The sequence below is a fragment of the Myodes glareolus genome, chromosome 13 (genome assembly GCF_982192425.1).
Source record: "Myodes glareolus chromosome 13, mMyoGla1.1, whole genome shotgun sequence".
NCBI lineage: Eukaryota > Metazoa > Chordata > Mammalia > Rodentia > Cricetidae > Myodes > Myodes glareolus.
Genome location: NC_142038.1, coordinates 74,833,744 through 74,858,720, shown reverse-complemented (window position 1 = coordinate 74,858,720; position 24,977 = coordinate 74,833,744). Strand labels below are relative to the sequence as shown.

General features: G+C 44.7%; 1 protein-coding gene across 6 annotated transcripts in view; it reads right to left on the bottom strand.

Moving 5' to 3' along the window:
* Positions 1–24,977, bottom strand: part of Slc35d4 (solute carrier family 35 member D4) — a 132,367-nt gene that overhangs the window by 84,322 nt on the left and 23,068 nt on the right. For all 6 annotated transcript variants that reach the window (XR_007234701.3, XM_085676314.2, XM_048447968.3 and 3 more), the window contains 5 exons: positions 18,500–18,577; positions 11,162–11,187; positions 7,813–7,864; positions 5,006–5,054; positions 3,158–3,203 (listed from right to left, as the gene is read on the bottom strand). Coding sequence is in view for 5 of the 6 variants with exons in the window: in XM_085676314.2 (XP_085532440.2) it covers positions 3,158–3,203; positions 5,006–5,054; positions 7,813–7,864; positions 11,162–11,187; positions 18,500–18,577 (251 nt within the window). In the remaining variant the exon portion in view is untranslated. The remainder of the gene's footprint in view (positions 1–3,157; positions 3,204–5,005; positions 5,055–7,812; positions 7,865–11,161; positions 11,188–18,499; positions 18,578–24,977) is intronic.

The window sequence follows — 24,977 nt, the reverse complement described above, 5'->3', positions numbered from 1 at the left end:
TAGCTCAGAACTGTGGGAACAGCCGACTAATGTCTGGTTTGACTTCAGGCCCACTCCATAGAAGGAAGCCATACCCAACACTGTTTGGGTAACCAAGAACCAGAGACTAGATAGTCCTAAGGTAAAAACTTTTACCTAAGCTAAAAACTAATGTAAAACCAAAGACAGACAGACAGACAGATAGATAGACAGATAGCCAAATAGATAGATAGCCAAATAGATAGACAGCCAAATAGAAAGATGATAGGTAGATAGATGATTGATAGAAAGATAGATAGACAGATAGAAAGAAAGACAGACAGATGATAGAGAAACAGACAGACAGATAGATAATAGAGATAGATAGATAGACAGATTGATAATAGAGATAGATAGATAGACAGATTGATAATAGAGATAGATAGATAGATAGACAGACAGATAAAACTGATTCCTGCTGATATTCTGCTATACTTGTCCAGTCTTCATCAGTGAGGCTTCCTCCAGCAGGAGATGCAAACAGATCCAGAGACACACAGCCAGACATTATGCAGAATTTAAATTGGAAGTCTCTACCAAATCCCTCCCCTCAGAGCTCGGGGAACTCCATGGAAGAGGTGACAGAAAGACTGTAAGCGCCGGAGAGACAGCGACACCAGGAGAACAAGGGCCTCTGAATCAACTAAGCAAGGTGCACATGAGCTCAGGGAGACTGAGGCAGCAAGCACAGGGCCTACACAGGTCTGCACCAGGTCCTCTGGGTATATAATATGTAATATATTACATTGTAACTATTAGTTTATGGGACTCTGACTGTGAAAACAAATGGGTCTCTAACTCTTGTGCCTGCTTTTGGGACTTTTTCCCTCCTGTTGGGTTGTTGTGTCCAACTTCGATATGAAAATTTTTGATTCATCTTACTATATTTTATTTTGCCATGTTTGGTTATCATCTCTTAAAAGTCTGTTCTATTCTAATGAGAGAGAGAAAGGGAATGGATCCTCTTTTCTCACACAATATATCCTAATTATAGTTTCTCCCAGTTTCTCCACACCTCCCCTCTATCTCATACACTCCTTCAGTGAAAGAAGGAAGGAAGGAACAAAGGAAGGGAGGGAGGGAGAAAGGAGGGAGGGAGGTTGGAAAATTAGAAGCTAGATTACTGACATAGTAAAACTCAGAAGAAAAAAACAGACAAACTAACCAACTGTTGTGGGATAATGTTTTGGTACACTATAAAGATTTGTCACTCACATTGGTTTAATACAATGCTGATTGGCCATTAGCCAAGCAGGAAATACAGGTGGAGCAGCCAGACTAAGAGAATTCTGGGAAGAGGGAAGGCAAAGAGTCAGTCACCAGGTAGATGCAGAGGAAGCAAGATGAGAATGCTTCACTGAGAAAAGGTACTAAGCCACATTAAGCACAGACAAGAATTATGGGTTAATTTACGTTGTAAGACCTGGTTAATAATAATCCTGAGATAACTGGTCAAACAGTTTGCAATTAATATAAGCCTCTGTGTGTTTCTTTGGGACTGAACAGCTGCAGGACCAGGCAGGACAGAAACTTCTGTCTACACCCAACACATTTCAGGATCAAACAAAGTATATTCTTATTTCAAATTAGTTATTCAGGTAAGTAAAGAATGAACCAGTTCCCTCAAACTAGGAGTCAGATTAGAATGAAAAAGCCCACTATAGCATTGGACGTGCAGGTGACTGTCAAGAAACAGGAAATACAAATTCTAAACCCCTTCCATAATGGGCCCATTCCTTTTTAAAACATTGCCAGTTTAGTGCTAATACACACCTCACCTGGGTCAGGTGCTTCCCACTTACGTGTTAGCTACTTTCAAAGGAGAGTCAGCTATCAACTCTATCAACCATCTTGGACCACTGGATGCACTGGCTTTCAGAACTGTTATCCTTAGCAGATGAAAACTCAAGGCCATGAGATGGCTCAGCTGGTATTGCTATTCTGAGGCCCTTGGTTTGCTCTGTAGGGACTGATGTAAGAAGGAGAAAACTGACTCCCAAAAGCTGTCTTCTCGTTGGGTGATGGTGACCCATGCCATTAATCCCAGCACTCAGGGGGCAGAGGCAGGCGGATCTATCTCTATGAGTTTGATGCTAGCCTGGGCTACAGATTAAGTTCCAGGACAGGTTCTAAAGCTACAGAAAAATCCTGTCTCAAAAAAAAAAAAAAAAAAACCTGTCTTCCCTCCTACGTACAAACCATGGCATAAACACACCTCACATATGCATACTATACACACAACAGTATTTCTCTTTTAAAATCAAGAATATGCAAATAATTCAAAATTCAGGTAAAAACTTCTATCTCGTGTATGTTCTAACACTACATGGTGCTTACTTAAAGAACTATGTATTATTCATCCAACCTCAGATTTAAGTGGGCATCATGTACTTTGAGTGGCTTTGTTTTTTCTGAGACATGGTTTCTCTATGGAGCCTAGTCAAGCCTTGAACTCTAGATCCTCCTGCCAAAGACAAATTTACAGGTATTCACAACCACAACTGGCTCTGCTGGCTTCCGGCTACAAAAATACTTCATTCAAAGAACAAAAGGCAACCAAGAAAGAAAAGTCACAGGGGCAGGGCCTAGGGGCAGGAGCCATCCCCCAGGCCTTCCTTCTTCTCCGGGCTTCCAGGCGTCCCCACAACCAGAGGCCAGCTGGCCAGCCTCAGGCCCCAGCTCGGTGGAAACAAGAATTCTTTCCTTTTACTTAAATTTTAATTTTTTAAATTTTACATTCACCAAGACTGTTTCATTGGCTACCTACAATGACTGGGAACTAGGGAGGCTTCCAGATATAAAAACAAATTTTAGGGGCAGTGAAATCAGGAACACAGAAGCTGCCCTTCTGAGCTAGATGCAGTCAAGTGGCACCCTGAAAAACGAGAAGTACAGACATTTCATTAAATTACCACCCAAATGGCTGTCCCTAAAGAGTAAGAGACTTCTTTGCCTCTGCACACATTGCTAAAGGCTGGTGACAAACGGCCCAAGAGGTAAGTGGCCCAATTAGCAAGAAGAGAGATGGCTTTGGGGTCATCTGCTCTCCTGTGCCTCTGGCTTACAGGGAAGACTGTATCATATGTGACATGGGTCACATCTCTTTAGTCAACCAACTCCCCAGATGTGAAGAGCTCACCTTAACACGCTGGGCTTCTGGGATTTCCGAAGTATTTTGTAAGCTCCTAGAAAACAAGGGACACGAGTCGTTGGTACTTTCTGTTTAAGGAGCGGCCTACACTTCCAGAAAAGCAGAAAATCCACAGGGAAAAGGCAGCTGGGCTCCCCAGACCCCAAAAGAGCGCTGGTCCCTTCTCCCTGTGTTGTCAATCCCAAAGATGGGAGGAGAAAGGCCACTGACTCACATCATCATGAAAAAATTAATTAAAGCAAGCAATTAACTAAAGCAAGCTTTTTTATTAGTATATATGGGGCTGCCTCCTCCTAAGGAGGGGTTTGAGAGGTCAGCAGCAGACATGAAGAATATAAGGTTTTTATAGCTTAGAGGTAAGGGAGTTCCAATGGGGGATTTGGTGGGCAAATAGGTAGGATTACAGGAACAGAATATAAGTATAACAAGTTACTCATAACAACCTCCAGAAACAGAGACATGATTGCATGGTGGTCATAACAAGGTAGTCATAACAACCCTTTTGAAAAAAAGGTAGGGTTGCTAGATAGTTATAAACAACTTTTTAAAACAAAGACATGGTTGCCATTTCTGGAACAGGTAGTATAGAACCATTTGTAGCTAAGGTTAAAGGTGTAACATAGTCCAACTCTGGGGAAACAGAGGTTTAATCATAAAGAGGAATGAGCCTAGTTTGTCTTTACTATAAATGGTTTTTAAGCCTAAGATGGAGACAGGCTGGTTCATCAATTTCACAGGGAAAGGCCCCAAAAGGGAGCTAGCCCCTTCTCCCTCCTCATACACTGATAGGAAGGGTTGCAGGGATACAAATCCCATGACAAGGTCAGGCACTGCAGTTGCCAGAGGAAACAGTTGATCAAGAGTGACCAAGTGGTCCAGGGAGTACTGCTAACAGCAAGTTCCACTTCCATCCCATGATGCCCGTAAAGAAGGAAAACCCTGAAATTTTTGATTACAACAAAACCAAACAAGATACGCTGAACTCATGACTTGAAATAAAATTGTATTGTCTTTTAATTTCATCTTTTGGTTTTTTTGTTTGCTACTGGAAGAATTTTAGACATGACATTCTGATTGTCTCTCAGGAAGCCTACATGTTCAGAAATGAGTTCCAGATGGACTACATAGAAGGATTTCTAGTGGTTTAGATAAACCAAACATTCAGTAGAAACTTGTGAAACAGGCTTTCCATCCCAAAAAGGAGTCCTTCCCAGCAACTACTGAGCTTCCTTAAATCCACATTTGTCCACTCCTGTACCATGGCGCTTTCTCCCTGTCTCGGGCGGTCTCCTCCCTCCCTCTCCCTCTCTCTCTCTCTCTCTCTCTCTCTCTCTCTCTCTCTCTCTCTCTCTCTCTCTCTCTGCTATGCTCTTTCTCTCCATAGCTCTACTCTTCTCTCTGCTCTCCCGATTCCCTAGTCCTGGCCATGTCCAACCTGCTGCTTTCCTTCTCTCTGCTGTGGCCCCTTCCAGATGCCTCTGAATAGTTTCTCTCTTACCCACAATAAAAAGCTTGCCCCTAACAGAGCGGTCACATCAGTAGTTTCTTTACTGAGTCCCCTTGCATACACTGAGTCTGCCATTTTTTACGGAAGAGCAACTAACATTACAAGTAAAACCCAAACCAAGGAGAGTTTGACACAAAAGAGAAATCATGTTGGAAATAGAAATACCTGGGGAGAAGTCCAAAGTAGAAAAAAAAATCTAGAAAATTTCCATTTAACTTTAACCTTAATATCTTAATTTCCCTATTGTGTAGGATCACTTAAAAAATGGCAACACAGTAAGAGCTTAATAACAGTCCTCAACCATTTAAATAAACACTTTTAAAACTTACCTATACAAAATAAGTGAACTACAGCCCAAGAATATCCATCTGCATCAAACTGTAACACAGAATTAAAAAGAAAAGGAAAAGCTAAGTTACAGACAAACAGAAATTTGTACAGCAGGCAGGAGCCAAGTGAAGAGCGAGCCTAAGGCTCCAGAGCCCCTTTTCCGGGCCTAGAATCAGTTCATCTCCCCAGACATCTTTCTGGGTTCTCCACCATCCCCTCTGTCCCCCACCAATGTGTTCGAATGTAAATTCATGACATCCAAACACCTGTATGACTGCCATGGTAAAAAATGGAATCTCTCTAGATGGAGACAAGCCATTGTATCTTCCCTTAAGAGGTAATCAGGTTGGGTGGGTCCAAGACCTGGCCGGGAACTAACCACAGACATGCAGGACCACTCCAGGAACGCTGGCTCACCTTAAAACATGCTAAACAGACAAATGGAATAATTATTCTTTTAAAGACATACTGTACTTTTACTTCCCAGCACAGCCCCTACTGGCTGCAGTGGGGTTCAGCTGTCTTCTTTTCTAACTCAGAAAGATGCTGTGCTAGTTTGAATGTAATTGGCCCCATAAGCTCACAGGGAGTGGCATTAATAGGAAGTGTGGCTTGGTTGGAGCTGGGTGGCCTTGTTGGAGGAAGTGTGTCATTCTGGGGGTGGGCTTTGAGTTCTCCCATGCTCAAACTACTCCCAATGTCAGAGATCATTTCCTGTTGCCTGCAAAATGTCTGCCTGCACTCCGCCATGTCCCACCATGATGATAATGGACTGAACCTCTGAACTGTGAGCGAGCCACCCCGTTAAATGTTTTCCTTTATAAGAGTTGCCATGGTCATGGTTCTCTTCACAGCAATAGAGACCCTAACTAAGACAGATGTAATTTTGTTCTTTTTTCTATCTTCCGCCAGACACTGGCCAGAACTACAAATGCTTTTTCTGACACTTGGGTTTTCTGATTCCTTCTTTAATGCTCCACTCCTCTTCAACCATGGTGGCTGCCTGCCACCCTGTGGCTGACCTCCACACCAGCCAGGTCCCCCCTACCCCACACCCCACCCCACCCCACTTCTCTCCAGAGTTCTCTACAGGTGCTGAGATTCAGAGCTTGCTCATTTGGGGGTGGTGCTATTTTAAATTCTAATGAAACTGTCCTCCAGTTTCTGTTTGAGTTCACTCTTCTTTTTTATTAGTAAGACTAAGAACCTCAAAAGGAAACCCTGATTTCCCAAGTATCATCTGGACACCATAAAGAAGCTCTCCAAAATTCCAGTGACATGGCAAAGACATCTTCAGTCACATCTACAGACTCCCAACCCGAAGAACAAAGACATCCTGCATTTTCCCAAGCGTGACTGTTTCCCGTTCAACGCAGCCAGAATTCCTTCCTTCCTCTGTAGGAATTTACTTTGGCGATGCTGGGGAATAGGACCAGGACATTCCACACAGTCGGCAAGCAGTTTCCCACTGCTCCACTTCAACACTGACTCCTGCCTTTTCTGCTTTTCTCTGTAAGACTTGACATCATCAAACACTCCACAGTTTCCTTGTTCCGCTCCTATCTCTCACTCTGCGGGAGGTAGGGATCAGAACAGAGTACACACACTAACAGTTTGACATAAAGTAATCCCAGAATAGCCATGGCCCACCCCGAGTTGCCCTGCTTTCTCTCTGATTAACACCCCTCATTCTTCCATATTTAAACCTGGTCAGGAGTGGCCTGCTCCCGCGTCACAAAGCTCTGGATAAAATTCTAAAATACACACTTATTAGTTTATTTGGAGCACACTAACTCTTTGATTAAAAAACAGAGATTAAAAAGTCCCTACCCTTTCAAAATTGTTGAGATTTTTTTGTGTGTGTACATGTATATGTGTGCACATATGTACACATGTAGATATACAAGCCTATAGGTGCACAGCTGGAGGCCAGAGACAGACAGCAGATGCATTTCTTATTTTTGAAACAGGGTCTTGCACTAAACCTGAAGCTCACTGACTGACTGAAGGCCCCTGGGATTCTCCCTGCACTGGGATTATGAGTTTGTGCCCCAGCTTCATTTTTCGTTTTTAACTTGGGCACTGGAAATCCAAACTCTGGTCCTCAAGTATTTACCCAATGAGCCATCTCCCGAGCCCATGTTGTGAACTCCAAAATAAGACAAAGTACATAAATCATTGTCACAGAGCCCACCATAAAGCAAGTCCCCATAAATGTTAGTTACTGTTAGGGCCCCTGAGCCTCTTAGGTGCTTCCCAGCCTTAATGTCTCCCTGGCATGCTATGATGGCCTATTTCCCTCTCCTTTGCTCTAAACAGCCTCCATTGCCTGCTGTAACACACTAATGTACTTATCCTTGGATCCTCTGACCGTTGGCAGAGTCTTGATAATGCCAGGGAAGAAAGGAGAAAAAGATAAAAAAGAAAAATCTAGCAATGAGATGAATACTAGGGCTGAAATGGGTCTCTAAGGGCCTCCTAAGATAAACCGCCGGGGCCCAGGGTGCCAGTGAAAACCACTCTGCAGAGGAAGAAGGAAAATCAACTTTGATTGATTGCCCAAAGCTGGGGTGACTCAGGTGAGGGATCATAGGGTCTCGAGGCTGGTCAGACGGCACGCTGCCTACAGCCACTGTTGAAGGCCTGGAGAACAGACAGGCTGGGCTACAACGTGGCCATCCTGATAGCTTCTGACCGTCTTTGCAGGGCCAGGCCATTGTGGTTCTGAAAGAAAGGCAGAGAAATACTGCACGTCCGATGTGAGCTATGAAAGTCTTTGACAGTGCTGTGAGTTCACTGGACTTACCTGTGCGTCCTGGAAGGGAAGGCACCCTGCAGCAGCCATGAGGAAGAGGGCACTGTGAACAGGCAGATCAAACAGGCAACTTCAGCTTTCAGAGAGTGTAGGGTGGGGGAGGGGAAGGACACACGCACCCACTGGAATCTCTGAGGGTCCCACTACCTGTACCTCAGTCACATGCTCTGCTGACAGTGGGGCACTTCCTCCTCTGTGACTCAGCTGGCTTGTCCCTAAAGCCCAGTATTCACAGAGTACCTGAAAACTAGAGTTAGCTTATCCCAAAAGTGTTCCTGTTCATCACAGATCCCCCCAGATACGAAAGGGGCAAACTGGGAGATCAGATCACAACCATGTCAATTACTAAATGAACGCAGCATGGAAAGTACATTATGTCTTATCCACCGCCACTAAATAATTGATCTCAAGATCTCTAATAATAGGGCATATCCATCATGTGCGTCTTGATAAGGTGCCCTCAGGACACAGTGTCAAGTCTGTGGTCTTTGAATTGAGCCATGAGGAAATGATATAATAAACCCAGACCTAGGCCTAGGCCGTCACAAATGTGGAGACCAGGCTGAGAAAGCAGAAGCACCAGACCGGATGAGCCACACATGGGGGAAGGAAAGAACTAACCCCAGTAAGTTGTCTTTTGATCTCCACATATCACACACACTTTGGTACAATCGTGTGTGCACAACGCACACACATACACATCACAATAAATAATTGTAGTTTTAAAAACTTTTAATGGGAAGGCAAGTAAAAAAAAATACAGAAAAAGGTTGAAGAACTGATCAACATTAAAGGATATGCAAGACACATGCCACTCTGGAGGGGAAACTGTTACAAAACACAAACCGTCAGATAAAAGCATCAGATGGATGCCAGTCTTCTAATGTCACTGGTTATGTCAGGGGTAGCTGACATTAGGAGACATACAAAGTATTTAAGAACAGGGTTATGGCTATACAACTTATTCTCAAGTAGATCAGAAGAACATGAGTAATGAAATATATATTCTTACATACATTAAGTTATATTTGTATATATGAGTTCATGTACATATGAGATATATATGTGTGTATATGAGATATATATGTAAAGTATTTAGTTTAATAAAAAATATTGTTAATAAAAAATTAAAACTTTAATCTTTATTTCCCAGATAAAGAGTTTTTTAAGAAAAACCTCTTATAATCCTGAAATACAGGTGAGGAGCTACAGAGCTGGGATTGGCTTCAAAGTCATCCAGGAGTAAAGCAGTGGCTGGATCTGTAAGTTAGAGCCATTGAACTAGGAAACATATAGACTTGATTATACTCTTCTGTCTAATTTCTACTAACTGTTGCTTTAAAACATTCTCTTACAAAACCCCATCACAGCTGAGCAGTGGTGGCACATGTCCTTAATCCTAGCACTCGGTGGGCAAAGGCAGACGGATCTCCCAAATTTGAGGTCAGCCTGGTCTACAGAGTGAGTTCCACGACAGCCAGGGCTACACAGAGAAACCCTGTCTAGATAAACAACAACAAACAAACAGCAATGACAAAACCCACAGCCAATCAGAGGTGTTTTCAGAACTCTCCTGGATGCAGGCTTCGTCTAACAATTCTCTTCCAAAGCACAAGCCAGCTTAGTCTCTGCTCTAGCCATTTTATACAGACAACAACACAGCCCTGGGCACCTTCGCTGCTGACCATTTGTTACGCTGGATGACAAGTAAAAGAGGTCAAAGGCATTTTGTACAGCGGTAGCGTTCAGTACAGACGCTGCCATCGTCACCTGGAAAAAGTTTTATTTCATTTTTGTTTCAGGAATGGGGCCTGCCGCCATGGTCTCACACACGCTAAGCAAGGGCTCCACCGCTGAGCTATACCAGCCCTGCTTTATATCATGAGACAGGATCTCACAACCTTGCCAAGGTGACTTTGTGCCTGCAATTCTTGGGCCTCAGCCTTCTGACAAGTTGGTATTACAGGGTTTTCTATGCCACCATACAGGGCTTTTGGGAGATTTTTACATATGGCATTATCAAGCATTTTATGCCAATATGTTATCTATGTACAAAATTCTATATTCTTTTTTATAGATCACACACATATATACGTGTACAAACACACACACCCATGTAACATACAACAACCTAAACAAGTCATAACTCAGCACATGATGCTGACCCACCCCAGTGGTCCTCCCTACTGTAACATGTGGCTGTGTACTGTACCCAGACTTCTGTTAGGGCACTAGGCAGGAGGCGGCCCTGGAGATCCCTCATAGCTAGACCCTACCTTTGGGAAGGTCAGAACAACACAGGCCAGCCTGAGGCCCAGAAGCCTCTGCGCTCAGCCTACCCTCCTGACAATCATGGTGGATTCTCAGTGTCCTGGAGGATGGCAAACAGGACCGGGGACTGTCAGGGGCTCTCTCGGTCAACACAGAACAGGCTGTGTTTAGTGGGAAGGAGAATCCTGATGGGCTTGAGGACTCACTCAAGGAGTGGAAGGCCACACGGGATGAGCAGGACGCGGAGTGCACAAGCATGTGCAGGCTAGAGGTCATGCCTCAAGAATGATCCACATCGCTGGATCATTATTTTATTTCTTAGATTTATTTTATTCATATGAGAGCTTTACTTACATATATGTCTGTGCACCAGATGCATGCCTGGTGCCTGAGGAAGTGGTGAGCTTCCATGTGGGTGCTGGGAATCAAACCAGGTCCTTCATAAGAATAAGCGCTCTTAACCACTGAGTGAACTCTCAAGCCCAGATCCACTTTGTTTTTTGAAACAGGGCCTCAAAACCATGCCTTTCCTGTTATATCACACACTGGAATTACAAGGCTTTTAAAATGGAGCTGGGGATTGATCATGGGCATCGGGTGTGTGTGGTAAGCGCTAAGAACTGAGCTACCCCACCACCACTCCAGTTTTGTTTATTTTTAGATTGTAAGTTGTTTCCATACTTTTCATTTGGTTCATCACTACTACTGAGCAATAAGTGAAGCTTTGTGCACTCAGCGTAGAAATATAATATGGGTTGGTTTTTCCCCTTGGAAGAAAATATTGCACCCTTTTGATCCCAGCACTTGGGAGGTAGAGGCAGACGGATCTCTGTGAGTTCAAGGGCAGCATGATCTACAGAGTGAGTTGCAAGACAGCCAGGACTCCCCAGAGACACCCTGTCTCCAAAAAAGAAAATATTGCAAAAAGGAAAAAATAATCTTAAAAATAAGAAACAAAGTACAAATATATGGCTGCTGATAAGAAATTCCTCCTTCAACTGTTTTCCAACTGAGTTTACATCAGGTCGACTCTGACATCCTCAGGGTGTTGCCTTTTTTTTTAACTTACCTACAGATCTTTGTGGGCGATGTTTTCTGTATGAAAAAGAAAAGACATAATACATTAATTAGTCTTTCTGAACTCTTTCACCTCCTTCAACAAAAACACTTAGATTAAAAAGCAAATAAATTATTAAATCAACTTTTAGGGAGCTTAAGAGCTCACTGCCGGGGCTGAAGAGAAGGCTTAGCAGTTAAGAGCTCTGGTGGCTCTTCCAAAGGTCCCGAGTTCAATTCCCAGCATCCACACGGTGACTTATAACTATCTATAACTGCAGTCCTGTGAGATCCGATGCCCTTAGCTGGGGTGCATGCATGCAGACAAAATTTCCATATACATAAAATACATAAATAAATAAATCTTTTCTCTTCTAAAGAGATCTTGCTGCCCTGGTGTTTCCTGCTGCTTCCTGTTCTTGGACAAAGACTGCCAGGTGGCGGCAGAGTCCTCTGCCAAAGCACTCTGACCACGGTACAGTGTTTGTTTATGAACTAGATGATGTCAGTGTCAATTTTCAGATCTTACACACAAATCCAAGGACATGGAGAGAAATCAACGTGATCTACACCGGAAAAAACAACTAATCTCTAGTTCAACTTCTAGTCTCTGTGTATGTATTTATTTATTTACTGATTTCTAAAAAATGTTTATTATTTAAGTGTGTGTGTGAGTGTGTGTGTGTGTGTGTGTGTGTGTGTGTGTGACTTTACATGCACCACATACATGCAGATGCCCACAGAGGCCAAAATTGGAGTTACAAGGTGACTGATTGTAAGACACTCAGAGTGGGTGCTAGGAACCAAATGCAGGTCCTCTGCAAAGGCAGAAAGGAGTCAAAACCTCTAAGCCATATCTCCTGTCAGAGTTAATGGTTTTGGGAAGAGGACTAGTCTTGTTATACTTTCCAGACTATCCTTGAACTCCTAAACTCAACCGATCCTCCTGCCTCGGCCTCCTGTATAGCAGTAACTCCAAGCAAGCATCACTGTGCGCAGCTACCGCTGTGTCTCCCTAGAGATCCCTTCCACTCACCGGCTCTGACTGAGCAATGTTAGACATTCTCTGGTCTAACAGAAATCCTGGAAACAGAAATGCGGATAAGGAGCATTTATCTCACCCTCAGAGAGAAGGAAGAAGCATCAGGCTGGGAGAATATAAACCTGGCACTTAAAGTGTCTTGAAATGAAGAACTTCTGACCTGGACCATCTTTTTAATCAGATCAAGTAAAATTAACCCATGGCACAAAAGAATAAAGTTTTAGCAGAGTCACACAGATTTTTCTGCTTTATGATGAAATAAGAGGAAGAATGACAGCTTAATTCTGGATATTTCAGGATCATTTTAGTATCTGGGACAAGCTACAACTTCTGACGCCTGTTCAGATCGTGTGTTGCTTAGAACAGCGCTGCAGTCAGGCACAGAGACACACCCTTGTCATCCCAGCACCCCAGAGCCCATGGCAGAATAATGTGTTCAAAGCCAGTGTTGGCTACAGAGTAAGTTCTGGGGCCTGTCGAGAGCGAGAAAGACAGAGACAGACAGACACACACACAGAGACACACACAGAGAGAGAGAGAGAGAGAGAGAGAGAGAGAGCGCACTGACAAAAGAAAAATGTGGTCTGCTCTTCAGGATACATTAAGTTTTCCGTGCTGGTAAGTGATCACATGTTTGTTCATTTAATAAGCAGCTTCTATTCAAGAACAAAGCTATGACTTGTATCTTTAGGGTCTTTTGAACAAGCATAGCAAGCATGGGCAAGCGTGGCTGTGCTGCCCCCTAGTGGGTAGAGTGCATGGGCTCATAAGACCTGCATCTTCGATCTTGTTATTGTAAACTGTGCTGTCTTTCAAGCTATTATTAGAAGCTAAAGATAGTGGAGCCCTCACAAGTCTGGCTAAAAGCAAGCAAGCATGGAGGGTACGGGTTTGGGGCCAATCTACCTTTGCTAAGAATAACATGTCTTCCTAGCAACCACTGCATGGTTTACAACACAGAGCAATCCAGGTCCTAAGAGGTCAGCCTCTTAGGCTTTATGTTTTTGTTTTTGTTTTTAATTAAATTAACTTCTCCCCCCGCCCCATTTTACCTAGTCTGGGCTTTGTTTCTTTCTTTCTTACAGGGTATCATGTATCCAGGTTGGCTTTGAACTCACTCACCTCCCAGTGCTGGGATTCAGGAGTGTACCACCACACCAAATTATTTTGTTTTCATGAGACACACTCTGTATCTCAGACTGGCCTGGAACTCACTATGTAGCTCAAGCTGGTCTTGAACTCAAAATAACTTTCCTGCCTCAGCCTCCTGAGAGCTGGGATTACAGGTATAAGCTACCATGGAGGCTGAGAAACACAGTGATAACTCAATAAAAGCTCATTACCTAGCTCCCTTCCCCTAGGGCTCTGAGAACAACTTGGTCATTACTGTAAGGCATTCTCATTTTCAGGGCCTTGCTCCAGAAGTAAGTACTCCCAATATCTCAGGGTTTGGGGTTACAAAATGCAACTCCTTGGAAATCCTATTTCAGCTGAGTATGGTAGGTAGCACAGGCATATAGCTTCAGCCCTTGGGAGACTGAGACAGGAGAGCTGTAAGGTCAAGGGCAGCCAGAACTACACAGTGAGAAAGACCCCAGTTCCGAAGAGAAATGGTCACATGACAACAATTACAGTAAGGGCTGAAATCGCTCTGGAGAGTCTAATTTCCTGCAAGCACTGATTCGAGTGTGCCGGGCTTTACCTGTGTTGTCTAGTATAATTATGGGTCAACAGACAAGACGTGAAGGAAATTAGGGAAGAGGCTGTCCAAGACCTTGGGGTTTGGGCTCCACATTCTGGTTCCATACCCAACCCTTTAATGGCACAGCCTGCCTGCCAGTTCTTCAGTGATAACCTCCCTGACCTTTAGCCACCAGCCTTCAATGGCTTCCTCTGCCTACCTGAAGTGTAGAAAACCCCTGCCATCCCATGTAGCTCACTGGAAAGGCTTCTCCGTGGTACACACACACACACACACACACACACACACACACACACACACACACGGCTGCAGCCCGCATATGATCCTCGGGGCATCAAAGCCCATGTGTTAACGTCAGCTCTTCCCCACTCAACTCTGAGCTTCACAATGGTCATGAATGCACGTTCCTCTCTTTTAGTACAAACAACACATGATGAAAAGCAAGCCAACAGAGGTGGTATTCTAACACACCAGGCCATGAGGCCAATCCCACAAGCCACCATGCCCTTCCAGCCAGACCCTGCAGGGGGAGGGGTGGCACAACAGAGAGAGAACACACAGAATGAGCTGTGGGTGGTGGAAAACAAACTGCAGGCTCTACACCAAGTAAACTCTCATAATCTGGGAATCATATCAGGAGGAGTCAGTTTTACTCTCTAGAGTTTATAAATTTATACATAATGGTAAAGTAAAATTTATATATAACGGTAAAGCCAACTCTCCTCATAATTTTTGACATTTATTATTAGTGGGGGGCACATCAGCAGGTCTGGGGACAGCTTATGGCAGTGAGTTCTCTTCCACTGTGTAGGTTCCAAGACTCAAACTTGGTTGTACAGCTTGGAGGCAGCCCTTACCCAAAGAGACACCTCAGTGGCCCTGACTGTAACATCGGACAGCGTGTGAGGGAGACAGCACTGTGTCCATCACGGAAGGATACCCTTCTAGGTTCTCAGCTGTAGTGACATAAGAACATATCACACAACAAGGAGGTGGCACAGGTGGCATTTCAGGTCCTGGGCTACAGAGTGAGACCTTGTCTCCAGGATACCAGATCTGTTGGTTCAGACCTGGAGTCCCAGAACTGTGGAGGCAGACGCACAAGGATCAAGAGTTGAAGGCCAAGTGCTGAGGAGGCAGAGGCAGGGAGAGCTCTGTGGGCCAAGCCCAGCATCGGTCTACATGGTGAGCTCCAGACTAGGTAGAGCTACAAAATGAGGCTCTGACTCAAAAAAAAAAAAAAAAATCAAAACAAACGAACAAACGGAAATCCAGAAATCTTCATCTCAAAGAAGATTTTAATGACAAAGTGTTAAAAATAAACCACCTACGTGTGAGCAAACAGGGACTGGCTCACACTGGCTCATCCAACATGGGGCAGCAACAGCAGTAGCGTGTCTGAGACTTGACAGATGACAAAGCCATTGTGTCAGTACATCTATATATGTGCAAGGAAAATGTCTGCAAAAATACAGGTTTCCTGGCGTTTTTTTCTTTGCATTTTCTAGGGCTACTTATATCTTACTACCTTCACTATGGAGAGAGGCTTGTGGGTTTTGTGAGAGACGGGGTCTCGCACATCCTGCATAGCCAGGTATGACCCTGACTTTCTGATCCACTTGACAACTGCCAGGACCACAGGCACATGTCACCATACCCAGGGCTTCACACGAGCTAAGGACACTACCAGCCAAGCTAGGTCCCCAGCAGAAGGTTTGTGATTAAAATTCTCACCCACTCGCTTGCTTTGCCATTTACTCTGACCAGAACTGGTGCTAGCCAGGTGTGTTGCACACACCTCTAAAGCACGAAACAATCCCACACCAGTTTGGATTCAAAGGGTTATTTATTTGAGAGGAAAAAACTTACAGAACACTGTCCTACACAACAGCCAGGAAAGGAGTCTAGTCGCTGGAGCAAGAGAGAGAGAGGAGGGCTGCAGCTGCTTTTTAAAGAGAAAGAGACCATACCCCAGTGGGCTGGTATCTCAATGGCTATTGGCTGAAGGAGCGGAAGGAGCTCCCGTAGCACCTACCCCTTTTGTTTAAGTAAGAAAGTTCCAAACCTACTATGAAATTATATACAATAAGGACAAATATCCTATACTAACTAGCTTAAGTCTTGTATAATAGATAACTTGGCCAAGTCATGAGAGGAAAGTAACTACATTCATCTAGTCTTCAACCCCACTGAAGATCCGAGAAAGGAAATAATGTTACCTGAGTAATTAGGAAGTGCAATCAAACAACTTTCAAAACATGCAACAAATCACAAAGACAACTGGCTACCTGGGCAATCACCCAAAGTTACATTTGCAGCGTTGAAGCAACCAACTTTGGCTAAGGCCTAGGATAATTGACAGATTATTTTTAAAGGCAAGAAATTTTTCAAAACCATCTTACCCTGTCTTGGCAAGATTTGACAGTTCTGTTTATCCGTTTCCGGATACTATGTATTTTGTCAGTGGTTGAGGTATAGGCAGTTCCTTGCCCAGAGGCTGGTTTTGCCAAGAAGACAAGCTCCAAGTGGAGTGTCTTTGGTGCTCAACAATCTCTCGGGAATAGATCAGTGTTGCCAGGAGCGATTGTGTCTCACTACCACAGAACTCTAAATTAGATTAAATGCCATTTTCTACAGCTCTTTGAAGAGGTTGAAGATTATTTATACAGATTTATAATATAATCTCTGTGTATCTAAAGAACCTGATTAACTATAAATATGGCAAATATAGATGACTATTGATCTACAATTCTTAATACCTATCTAACTTAAAGACTAAGAGAATAAACAACTGTGCAATAAATGAGGACAATGACCTCCAAATGTAAACAATGTACAAGTATACATTGCAACATGGTAAATATATATCAATACATAAACAATATATAAGTATCTTAATCAGAAATGTACACTGCCCTAGCAAACCATAAAAAAGCATATGAAGGATAAGGAAGAGGCCAGGTCATGAGGGAGAGCCTGAGGCTCAAAAGAGAACCAGGACAGAAGGGCCATTAAGGCCAAGGAGTCCAGAGAATCCAGAAAAGCAAACACGCTGACAAACAGCACACACCCCCAGTGAAGAGTCAACTGGCCAGTGGCCTCTGACCTCAGAACTCTAGTCAGAGTGATGCCTGGGTAGGGTGGAGTGAAGAAGGAACAGCTAAAGGTGGGAGAACAAGAAATCCTAGAAAATGTTGTGTCTCACTGTCAGTAAGGCCCGTGGCCGGAAGAGATGGGTGACGGGCAGAGCTGAGGGGACAAAGGGCTTGTCAGGCTTCTTGCCTGGCTGGTCCAGGGCTGGATTAAAGTCAGTCAGTCTCCCTGGGCTGACTCCACCTCGTGGGTATGAAACTATATCTCATCATGAGTAAATACCAAATGTGTGCACAGGTGGAAAACAAGCTGGCAAAGTGACCCTAGGCAGAGGAAGGGAACTGACAGAGCCTCCTCCAGTGAATAGATGGGATGGCAGGGAGACTGGGTGTGGCAAGGACACCTCTCTCTCTCTCATGCACGTGTCTCAAGTAGCCAGCTAGCTTCTCTAAAGCTCAGAAGTTCAAAACATGATAGAAAACCAAATGAGCAGATGTCAGAAAAAAGAAACTCCTGAATGAGGGACCACATTAAAGTCACTGCTGTTGCCACAAACAAACACAGGGACCTATTATGTGCCAATAAGGTCAGGAAACACTTAACCCTATTAATGCTACTGTGTCCTCCTTATGATCCCTAAGTTGAGTGCCATTGGTGTGCCCTTTCACAGACAGAAGCCCCCAAAATGAAGAACCTATTTCAGGGGATACTGTTAGAGCAGGAAAAAACTAGGGAGCTGAGGGAAGCAGATCCTCAAGAGGAAGCTTCAAATTTTCAAAGTTAACATTCTAGCAAATGATCCTGGAACTGTCATTGTTCAGTCAAAGGCACTTACCATACAGGTCTGACACGCTGTGTTCAAGGCCCAGGACCACAGAATGCGGGAGCACAGAACCAAGTCCACAAAACTGTTCTCTGATCTTCATGTGTGCGGCACACACACACACACACACACACACACACACACATATACACACACACACAAGTACCAGAAAAGGGTGGGGAGCTGTAGCTCAATGGTAGGGTATTTGGAGAGCATGCATGAAGCCCTGGGTTCCATCCCCAGCACTACAAACATGCATATGGTGAAACAGATACAGATACAGAGCACTTAGCCACATAGCAAGTTACAAGCTTGCCCGAAGTTCATGAGAAGGGCCTCCACAAGATCGGGCTTCAGGCAAGCCTATAGGGCATTTTCATAATTAGTGATTGATGTGAGAGGGCCCAGCCCACTGTGGGTGGAGCCACCCCTGGGCTGATGGTCCTGAGTTCTCTAAGAAAGCGGGCAAAGTAAGCCAGCCAGGGAGGCAAGCCACCCTCCACTGCCTCTGCATCAGCGCCTGCCTCCAGGTTCCTGCCCTTGCTACTGCCCTCACTTCCAGTTGCTTTCGCTGTTTCATCGGAGCAACAGTAACCCTAACTAGGACAGGCTACTGAGTGAAAAGCAGGTCTCTGACGTTTAAAGTAAGGGCTGTGAAACATTTTTTTTTTAAGGCAGTTTGCTTATTTACCTCTTTCCAGACACACTTCTGGAACCCGCAGATGAGAACTTCAGCTACATTATGCAAAATGAAAAACACAGGAACAGCCTGAAAGCAAACAGAATAGAAAGCATTAAAATGCGTTCTCCCATCTTGCAGTTACTTGACTTTTGTTTAAAAATAAGATGTGTGGGAACATGCAGCATTCAGTCTCTCCAGCAAAGAATCTTCTAGGCCAGCACTTTGCTGAAGTATTCTTCATTTTTCCTCCAAGATTTATTTATTTATTCTATGAGTAGGTTTTCTGCATGCATATTTGTGAACCATGTGTAGGCATGGCCAGTGGAAGCCAGAAGGTATCAGATTCACTGGAACTGGAGTTACAAAAGTGGGAGCCACTATATTGGTGCTAAGAACAGTGCCTGGGTTCTCTGCAAGAGCAGCAAGTGCTCTTAACCACTGAGTTGTCTCTCTAGCCCTTGAAGTATTAATTTTGGTGGGGTGTATGTCAAGGTTCCTCTCCTATGGGATTTTCATCTTCAGTCTTAAGTACCTCCTCTGTATCGTGCATCATACCAGGTGCAAGGCACAAATCCCATGAGCATGGTGGACACACTGTCCCCAGCATGCAGGAGCTCAGATGGTATATTCTGTAAGACACAGCTAGCCCAGTGAGGGAAGAGCAAGCCTGCATGGTGGAAACAAGGTCTTAAAACACAGAAATGGGCAGCTTTATCATGTGATAAGGTGACCTGGAGCTGATCAAGCTGAGAATTTTTAAATAGTCTTTTTGACTAGTTGATAACAAAGAAGTGACCATGGCTTTTGGTTTCCTGACTATGAATCCAGAAATGAGATTAAGTTTGGGGTTGAGAATTTAGAACTTTGGAGTTGAACTAAGGACGCAGAGGAGGTTTAACTGTCTAATTACACACTGTGGCAGTTGTCTCTGTCTCCCTTGGCCTGGCTGACCAGCAGCTGCAACAGGACCTGTCTGTAGGCACAAAACTGATTCCAAGCACACAAATAACTAGCACATGGATAATGTCACATGATTAACAGCTCCAAGTTGCCCCAGGATTGCTTATTTTGGAAGCAGATCTTGCTATACAGTCCAGGTTGGCCTCCTAGAGGTGAGATTACAAGCACGCAGCTCAACACCCAGTGCGCTAACAGTCAGCAATTGTGGACTTTGCATTGTTCCTTAACCCTCTTCCAAAGCAGATGACACTGTAGCTATGAGCCTCACAGACAAGGCAGACAAAGTCTCTAAGACTTCCAGGTAAGCTGCTCTCCTGTGACATTTAAATCCCAACAGGAATGTAAATCCCAGTGAGCCTGCTGCTGTCCAGGCTCAACGAGATTAGTATGAACCAGATCCTGGCAGCTAGCTAGAGGTGTGCCTTATCCTCGTGGTTCTAGCACTCAGGAGGCTAAGGAAGGAGGATCACTGCTGGTTCAAGGCCAGCCTGGGCTACAGAGTGAGTTACAGGCAAATCTGGGCTACAGAGTGAGATGCTGTGACAAAAAAATAAAGCAAATCCTGGCAGCAATAAAACTTCTAAGCTCTAAACCCGGTGAGCTCTGACCAAAGCCAGGCTATTTTAAAACGGGTATCACTGATTCTTCCTTAAATTTTAAATCTAAGATTCTCAAGCCATTTTTCCTACTGAAAAGCTAACAAATTAGAGACAGTCAGCCCACAGCTGACCAGTTAAACTGTATCCCCAGGGTAGAGATCGACCAAAAGCAAAGCTGATGCTTCCTCGGCCTCTAGCTCACTCGAAACCCTGCTGTTTGGTTCTAGAGCCTTGCTGTTGCCTGACGCCTTGGGAACAACAAAGCATTTCCCCCATCGCTGGGTCCAAATATCTGACAAAGAGAAACTTAAGAGAGTACGGCTTATTCTGACTCACAGTTTGAGGGGATCCCGCCCATCATGACTGACTGACAGGGAAGGAAGGCATGTGATTCCATCATGACAGAGAAGGAAGGTGTGTGGAGCCATCAACAAGAGGTAGTTAGTCACATTGCCTCTGCAGTCAGCGTTCTAGTTCCTGCTTTATTGCCATGATAAGACACCATGACCACAGCAACTTATACACTTGCTTACAGTTTCAGAGGGTTAGAGTCATGACCAACCATCATGGAAGAGAGCATGGCAGCAGGCAGGCAGGCATGGCGCTGTAGAAGCAGCTGAGAGCTTACGTCTTGAGGCAACAACCATGAGGCAGAGAGAGCTATCTAGGAATGGCACGGGCTTTTGAAACCCAAAGTCCACCCACTGATTGGCCAGTAGCCAGGCAGGAAGTATAGGTGGGGCAATGAGAACAGGAGAATTCTGGGAAAAGGAAATGGTGAGTCTGCAGTCGTCATCCAGACACAAAGGAAGCAAGATGAGAATGCCTCGCTGATGAAAGGTACCAAGCCACATGGCTAACACAAACAAGAATTATGGGTTAATGCAAGTTATAAAAGTTAATAAGGGAGTAAATTGGTAGCATGGGGACCTTGGGAGAGGGTTGAAGGGGAAGGGAGAGGCAGGGAGGGGAGCAGAGAAAAATGTAGAGCTCAATAAAAAAAAGAGCTAATAAGAAGCCTGAGCTAGGGGCTGGAGAGATGGCTCAGAGGTTAAGAGCATTGCCTGCTCTTCCCAAGGGTCCTGAGTTCAATTCCCAGCAACCACATGGTGGCTCACAACCATCTGTAATGGGGTCTGGTGCCCTCTTCTGGCCTGCAGGCATACATACAGACAGAATATTGTGTATGTAATAAATAAATAAATGTAAAAAAAAAAAGAAGCCTGAGCTACTAGACCAACCAGTTTATAATTAATGTAGACCTCTGTGTACTTCTTTGGGACTGACCAGCTGTGGGACCAGGTGGGACAGAAACCTCTGTCATCAAACACCCCAGTGACACACCACCTAGTCCTTCCTTAACAGTTCCACCAACTGGGGACATTCAGACATATGAGCCTATGGGGGTCATTCTCATTCAGATCACCACAGTCGGGAAAGTGACCCACTTCCTTTAGCAAAGATCCACCTCCTAAAGGTTCTGTGGCCTTTAAATACAGTGACACCAGTTGGGGACCAAAAGTGATTGGATTCAGGAGTCTATAGGAGTATTTCACACTCAACCACACATTGCCCTTTATTACCCTCATAGACTTAACTTCAGCAGGACCTACATGGGTTAAATTAGACAAAAATTATGATATGTGGAGACAGCAATGATAGTAGGTAGAAAACACAGAGCGTTTATCATACACCAGACAACCACTGCTACATATTCACCATTAACATCCCCACTACACTGACGAGAAAACTGAGGGACAGATTGTTTCTGGTTCTTACCCTGCTATTAATCACTTGAAACCACTTTTTCTGAGTTGTCATCATTGAAATTGCCAAGGCTTGACCCAAAAGCGTTCATGCTAGGCAAGGTTCTACTGCTGAGCCACACCCCAGCCGAGGCCACTCTAGATATTTGTTTCCCCTACGGAGGACCGAGGGAGTTTATTTTTATACCCTTATGACTCTGGGGATGATCTCAACAAGACAAGTTCCTATCATCAGCCACCATAAAGCCCAAATCATGATTCTGGAAACAAATCTGCCAAATGTAATTGATCACGTTGTACCTCAGACCACTTCATTTAATTACATGAGTGTACAATCCACAACTAAATAATTAATATTTCACCCACATGAAAATGAAATTTTTGACATGAACATAAATTGTTAACTATGAACTTAGAAATTTGTCATTATTCTCATGCTTCCTGGAATACAATTTTGAAGTCTCAGAAAAATCTCCCATAGAAAACCCTGGTCCTGACCACAGGCATGGCCTTTGGTCAATCTACAGAGGTACAGATGACCCTAAGTCAAGCACGCTCCTGGGTTAGCTTCTTCTTATTAGCATTACTACATTTTAGTTATTTCTGTGCATGTACGGAGTGGGTGAGTGTGTGACCTCACGAAGAGACCAAAGGACAGCCTATAGGAGTTAATTCTCTCTCCACCAAGCGGGTCCCAGGGATTGAACTCAGGTCCTCAGCCTACAGGAGGTAATTCTCTCTCCACCAAGTGGGTCCCAGGGATTGAACTCGGTTCTTCAGCCTACAGGAGGTAACTCTCTCCCCACCAAGCGGGTCCCAGGGATTGAACTCGGTCCTCAGTCTACAGGAGGTAATTCTCTCCCCACCAAGTGGGTCCCAGGGATTGAACTCGGTTCTTCAGCCTACAGGAGGTAATTCTCTCCCCACCAAGCAGGTCCCAGGGATTGAACTCGGTCCTCAGTCTACAGGAGGTAACTCTCTCCCCACCAAGTGGGTCCCAGGGATTGAACTCAGGTCCTCAGCCTACAGGAGGTAATTCTCTCCCCACCAACTAGGGTCCTCAGGTTTATCGGCAGGCACATCTACCTTCTGAGGCATCTCACTGGCTCCCGACATTAGCTTCTTAATTTCTGTAAAAGAATGGTAGTCCTGTTTCTTCTCTTTAGATGATTTTTAAATATGCAGATATATTCTTAATGTATTATATAAGACAATTGCATGCAGGCAGGCCCTCCTCATAGAAAGCAACCTTGAAGACACTTGTTTTTAAGAGTGCATCTTACACTGTAGCCCAGATCATCTTGTAATTCACTATATATCCCAGGATGGCTCTAGATCCTTGGCACTCCTGCGTGGCCTCCTGCGTGGCCTCCTGCATGTCAGAGCTGCATGTGCCACTACAGCTGGCAATTTTCAGCTGTGTTTTTTTCACGAACCACCACGCTGCTCTGCACAGCAGCCACACTATTCCCAGTTTCCGACAGAATGCCCGAACACCCAGATTTCCCCACATCCTCACCAGCACTTGTGGTTGGCAACAGTCACTCTGATGGGAATGAAGCAGGGTCACCAGGGGTTAGTATCTGCACTTTCCTTTTCTTCCCCACAAATTATACTTAACATTTGTGGGTGATTTCCCTGCATATATGTCTGTGGACAGGTGCGTGCCTGGTGCCTAGAGAGAACAAGTGTCTGCAGGGCACTCGGCCACACGCAGCACCTCTCTCACACCTCTGCACAGAACTTGGGCAATCACTGAAGGAGCCCGAGGCCAGTGAAGACTGAATGGAAAGTGTCCTGAACATGACAGGAGCCCACAGCAGCTGCCAGCGATGCATAAGTCGGGCATGCCCGTGCACCTCTGTCGTCCCAGCACTCAGGAGGACTTGAATCAGAAGTTCAAGGTCATCCTCAGCTAACAGAGTTTGAGCCTGGGGCAGATGAAATAAAATGATAAATAACAATCACAATGAACAACTTTGGGATGCTCTTTTCTCTTCTAACCTCAACAGAATCAGTCAGCTGTAGTGTGGTGTGGGGAAGCCACAAATAACTCCCCACAGGGCCATGCAAAGCTGACCCAGCTCCCGGATGCTGCACATCAGGCAGCGCCAAGGCGTTGTCAGATCTACTCAAAAGTGTTTCGTAAAACAATATACCCATGAATTTTAACTGCACATATCGCCAATTCTTCATGGATTCATTAACTGGCAGGTTGGCCACAGAATAGTGAGAACTGTTCTCCATCCAACACAAACTGAGTGCCTGGTGTTTATTATTATAGGAATGTCTATGCAGCAACGGGAAATCAAAGAACTGAAAAGATGCTGGGCTGAATGCTCTCACTGAACAACAGGTGTCTCCTACTCACTGTTCTCCCACTTCCAATGGGTATATGGGGGTGAGAGTTCTGTCTCTCACAGATTTGAACTGAGCAGCTTGTCTTTGCCTGTTAGACAAGGCCATATCCACTCTAGGTTAGTCCACTCAACTGTCAGGCTCAGGAACTCACATGAAAACGGAAGTCAATTGGTTAAACTAGAATGTAAATCAACTTCTTCAAAAAGTTTTGTTGTAAACCACAAGACAGCTCAACTGAAGGGTGTACTTTAGGGCTGAAACTGATGTAAACCCTGTAACCGAAGAGCAAGCTGAAGACACGCTTGCCCAGAAATTATCTTCCGGAAGCACCGTTCTAAGGTACAGAGCTCTGACTGCTGAGAACAGACTGAATGGGCATTTAAGGTGGGTTTTCTGAGGGATTTTAGTCATCGGATATTTGAGTCCCTTGTTAAGTAAAGTGCCTGAACCTGAGAACACCTCACCTCTTCTTAGTCTGGCCACCTCACTGCAGGCTGAGCCCTGAGCCTCTGCCTCCTCCCGTCAGTGCTCCATGCTTCTTCGGTTGCAGTGGGAGATGGCAAAGCTAAGGTCCATGGCAGGCTAGGAAACATGGCCTCACCCTCCCAGCAAGTCTGGGAGTCAGATAAGAGCCATGAGGAAGACGGTCTCCTTATGAACTGTGAGGAGGGGAGGCTGAGGAGATCGGCACTGACACTGGACAGAGACCCTGTAGAAGTGGAAGATAGCAAACTGGATTTTCTGGGTATATCACTCCCTCTGGATCCAGCCAGGACTAAAGTGGGTCTCTATCCTAAAACT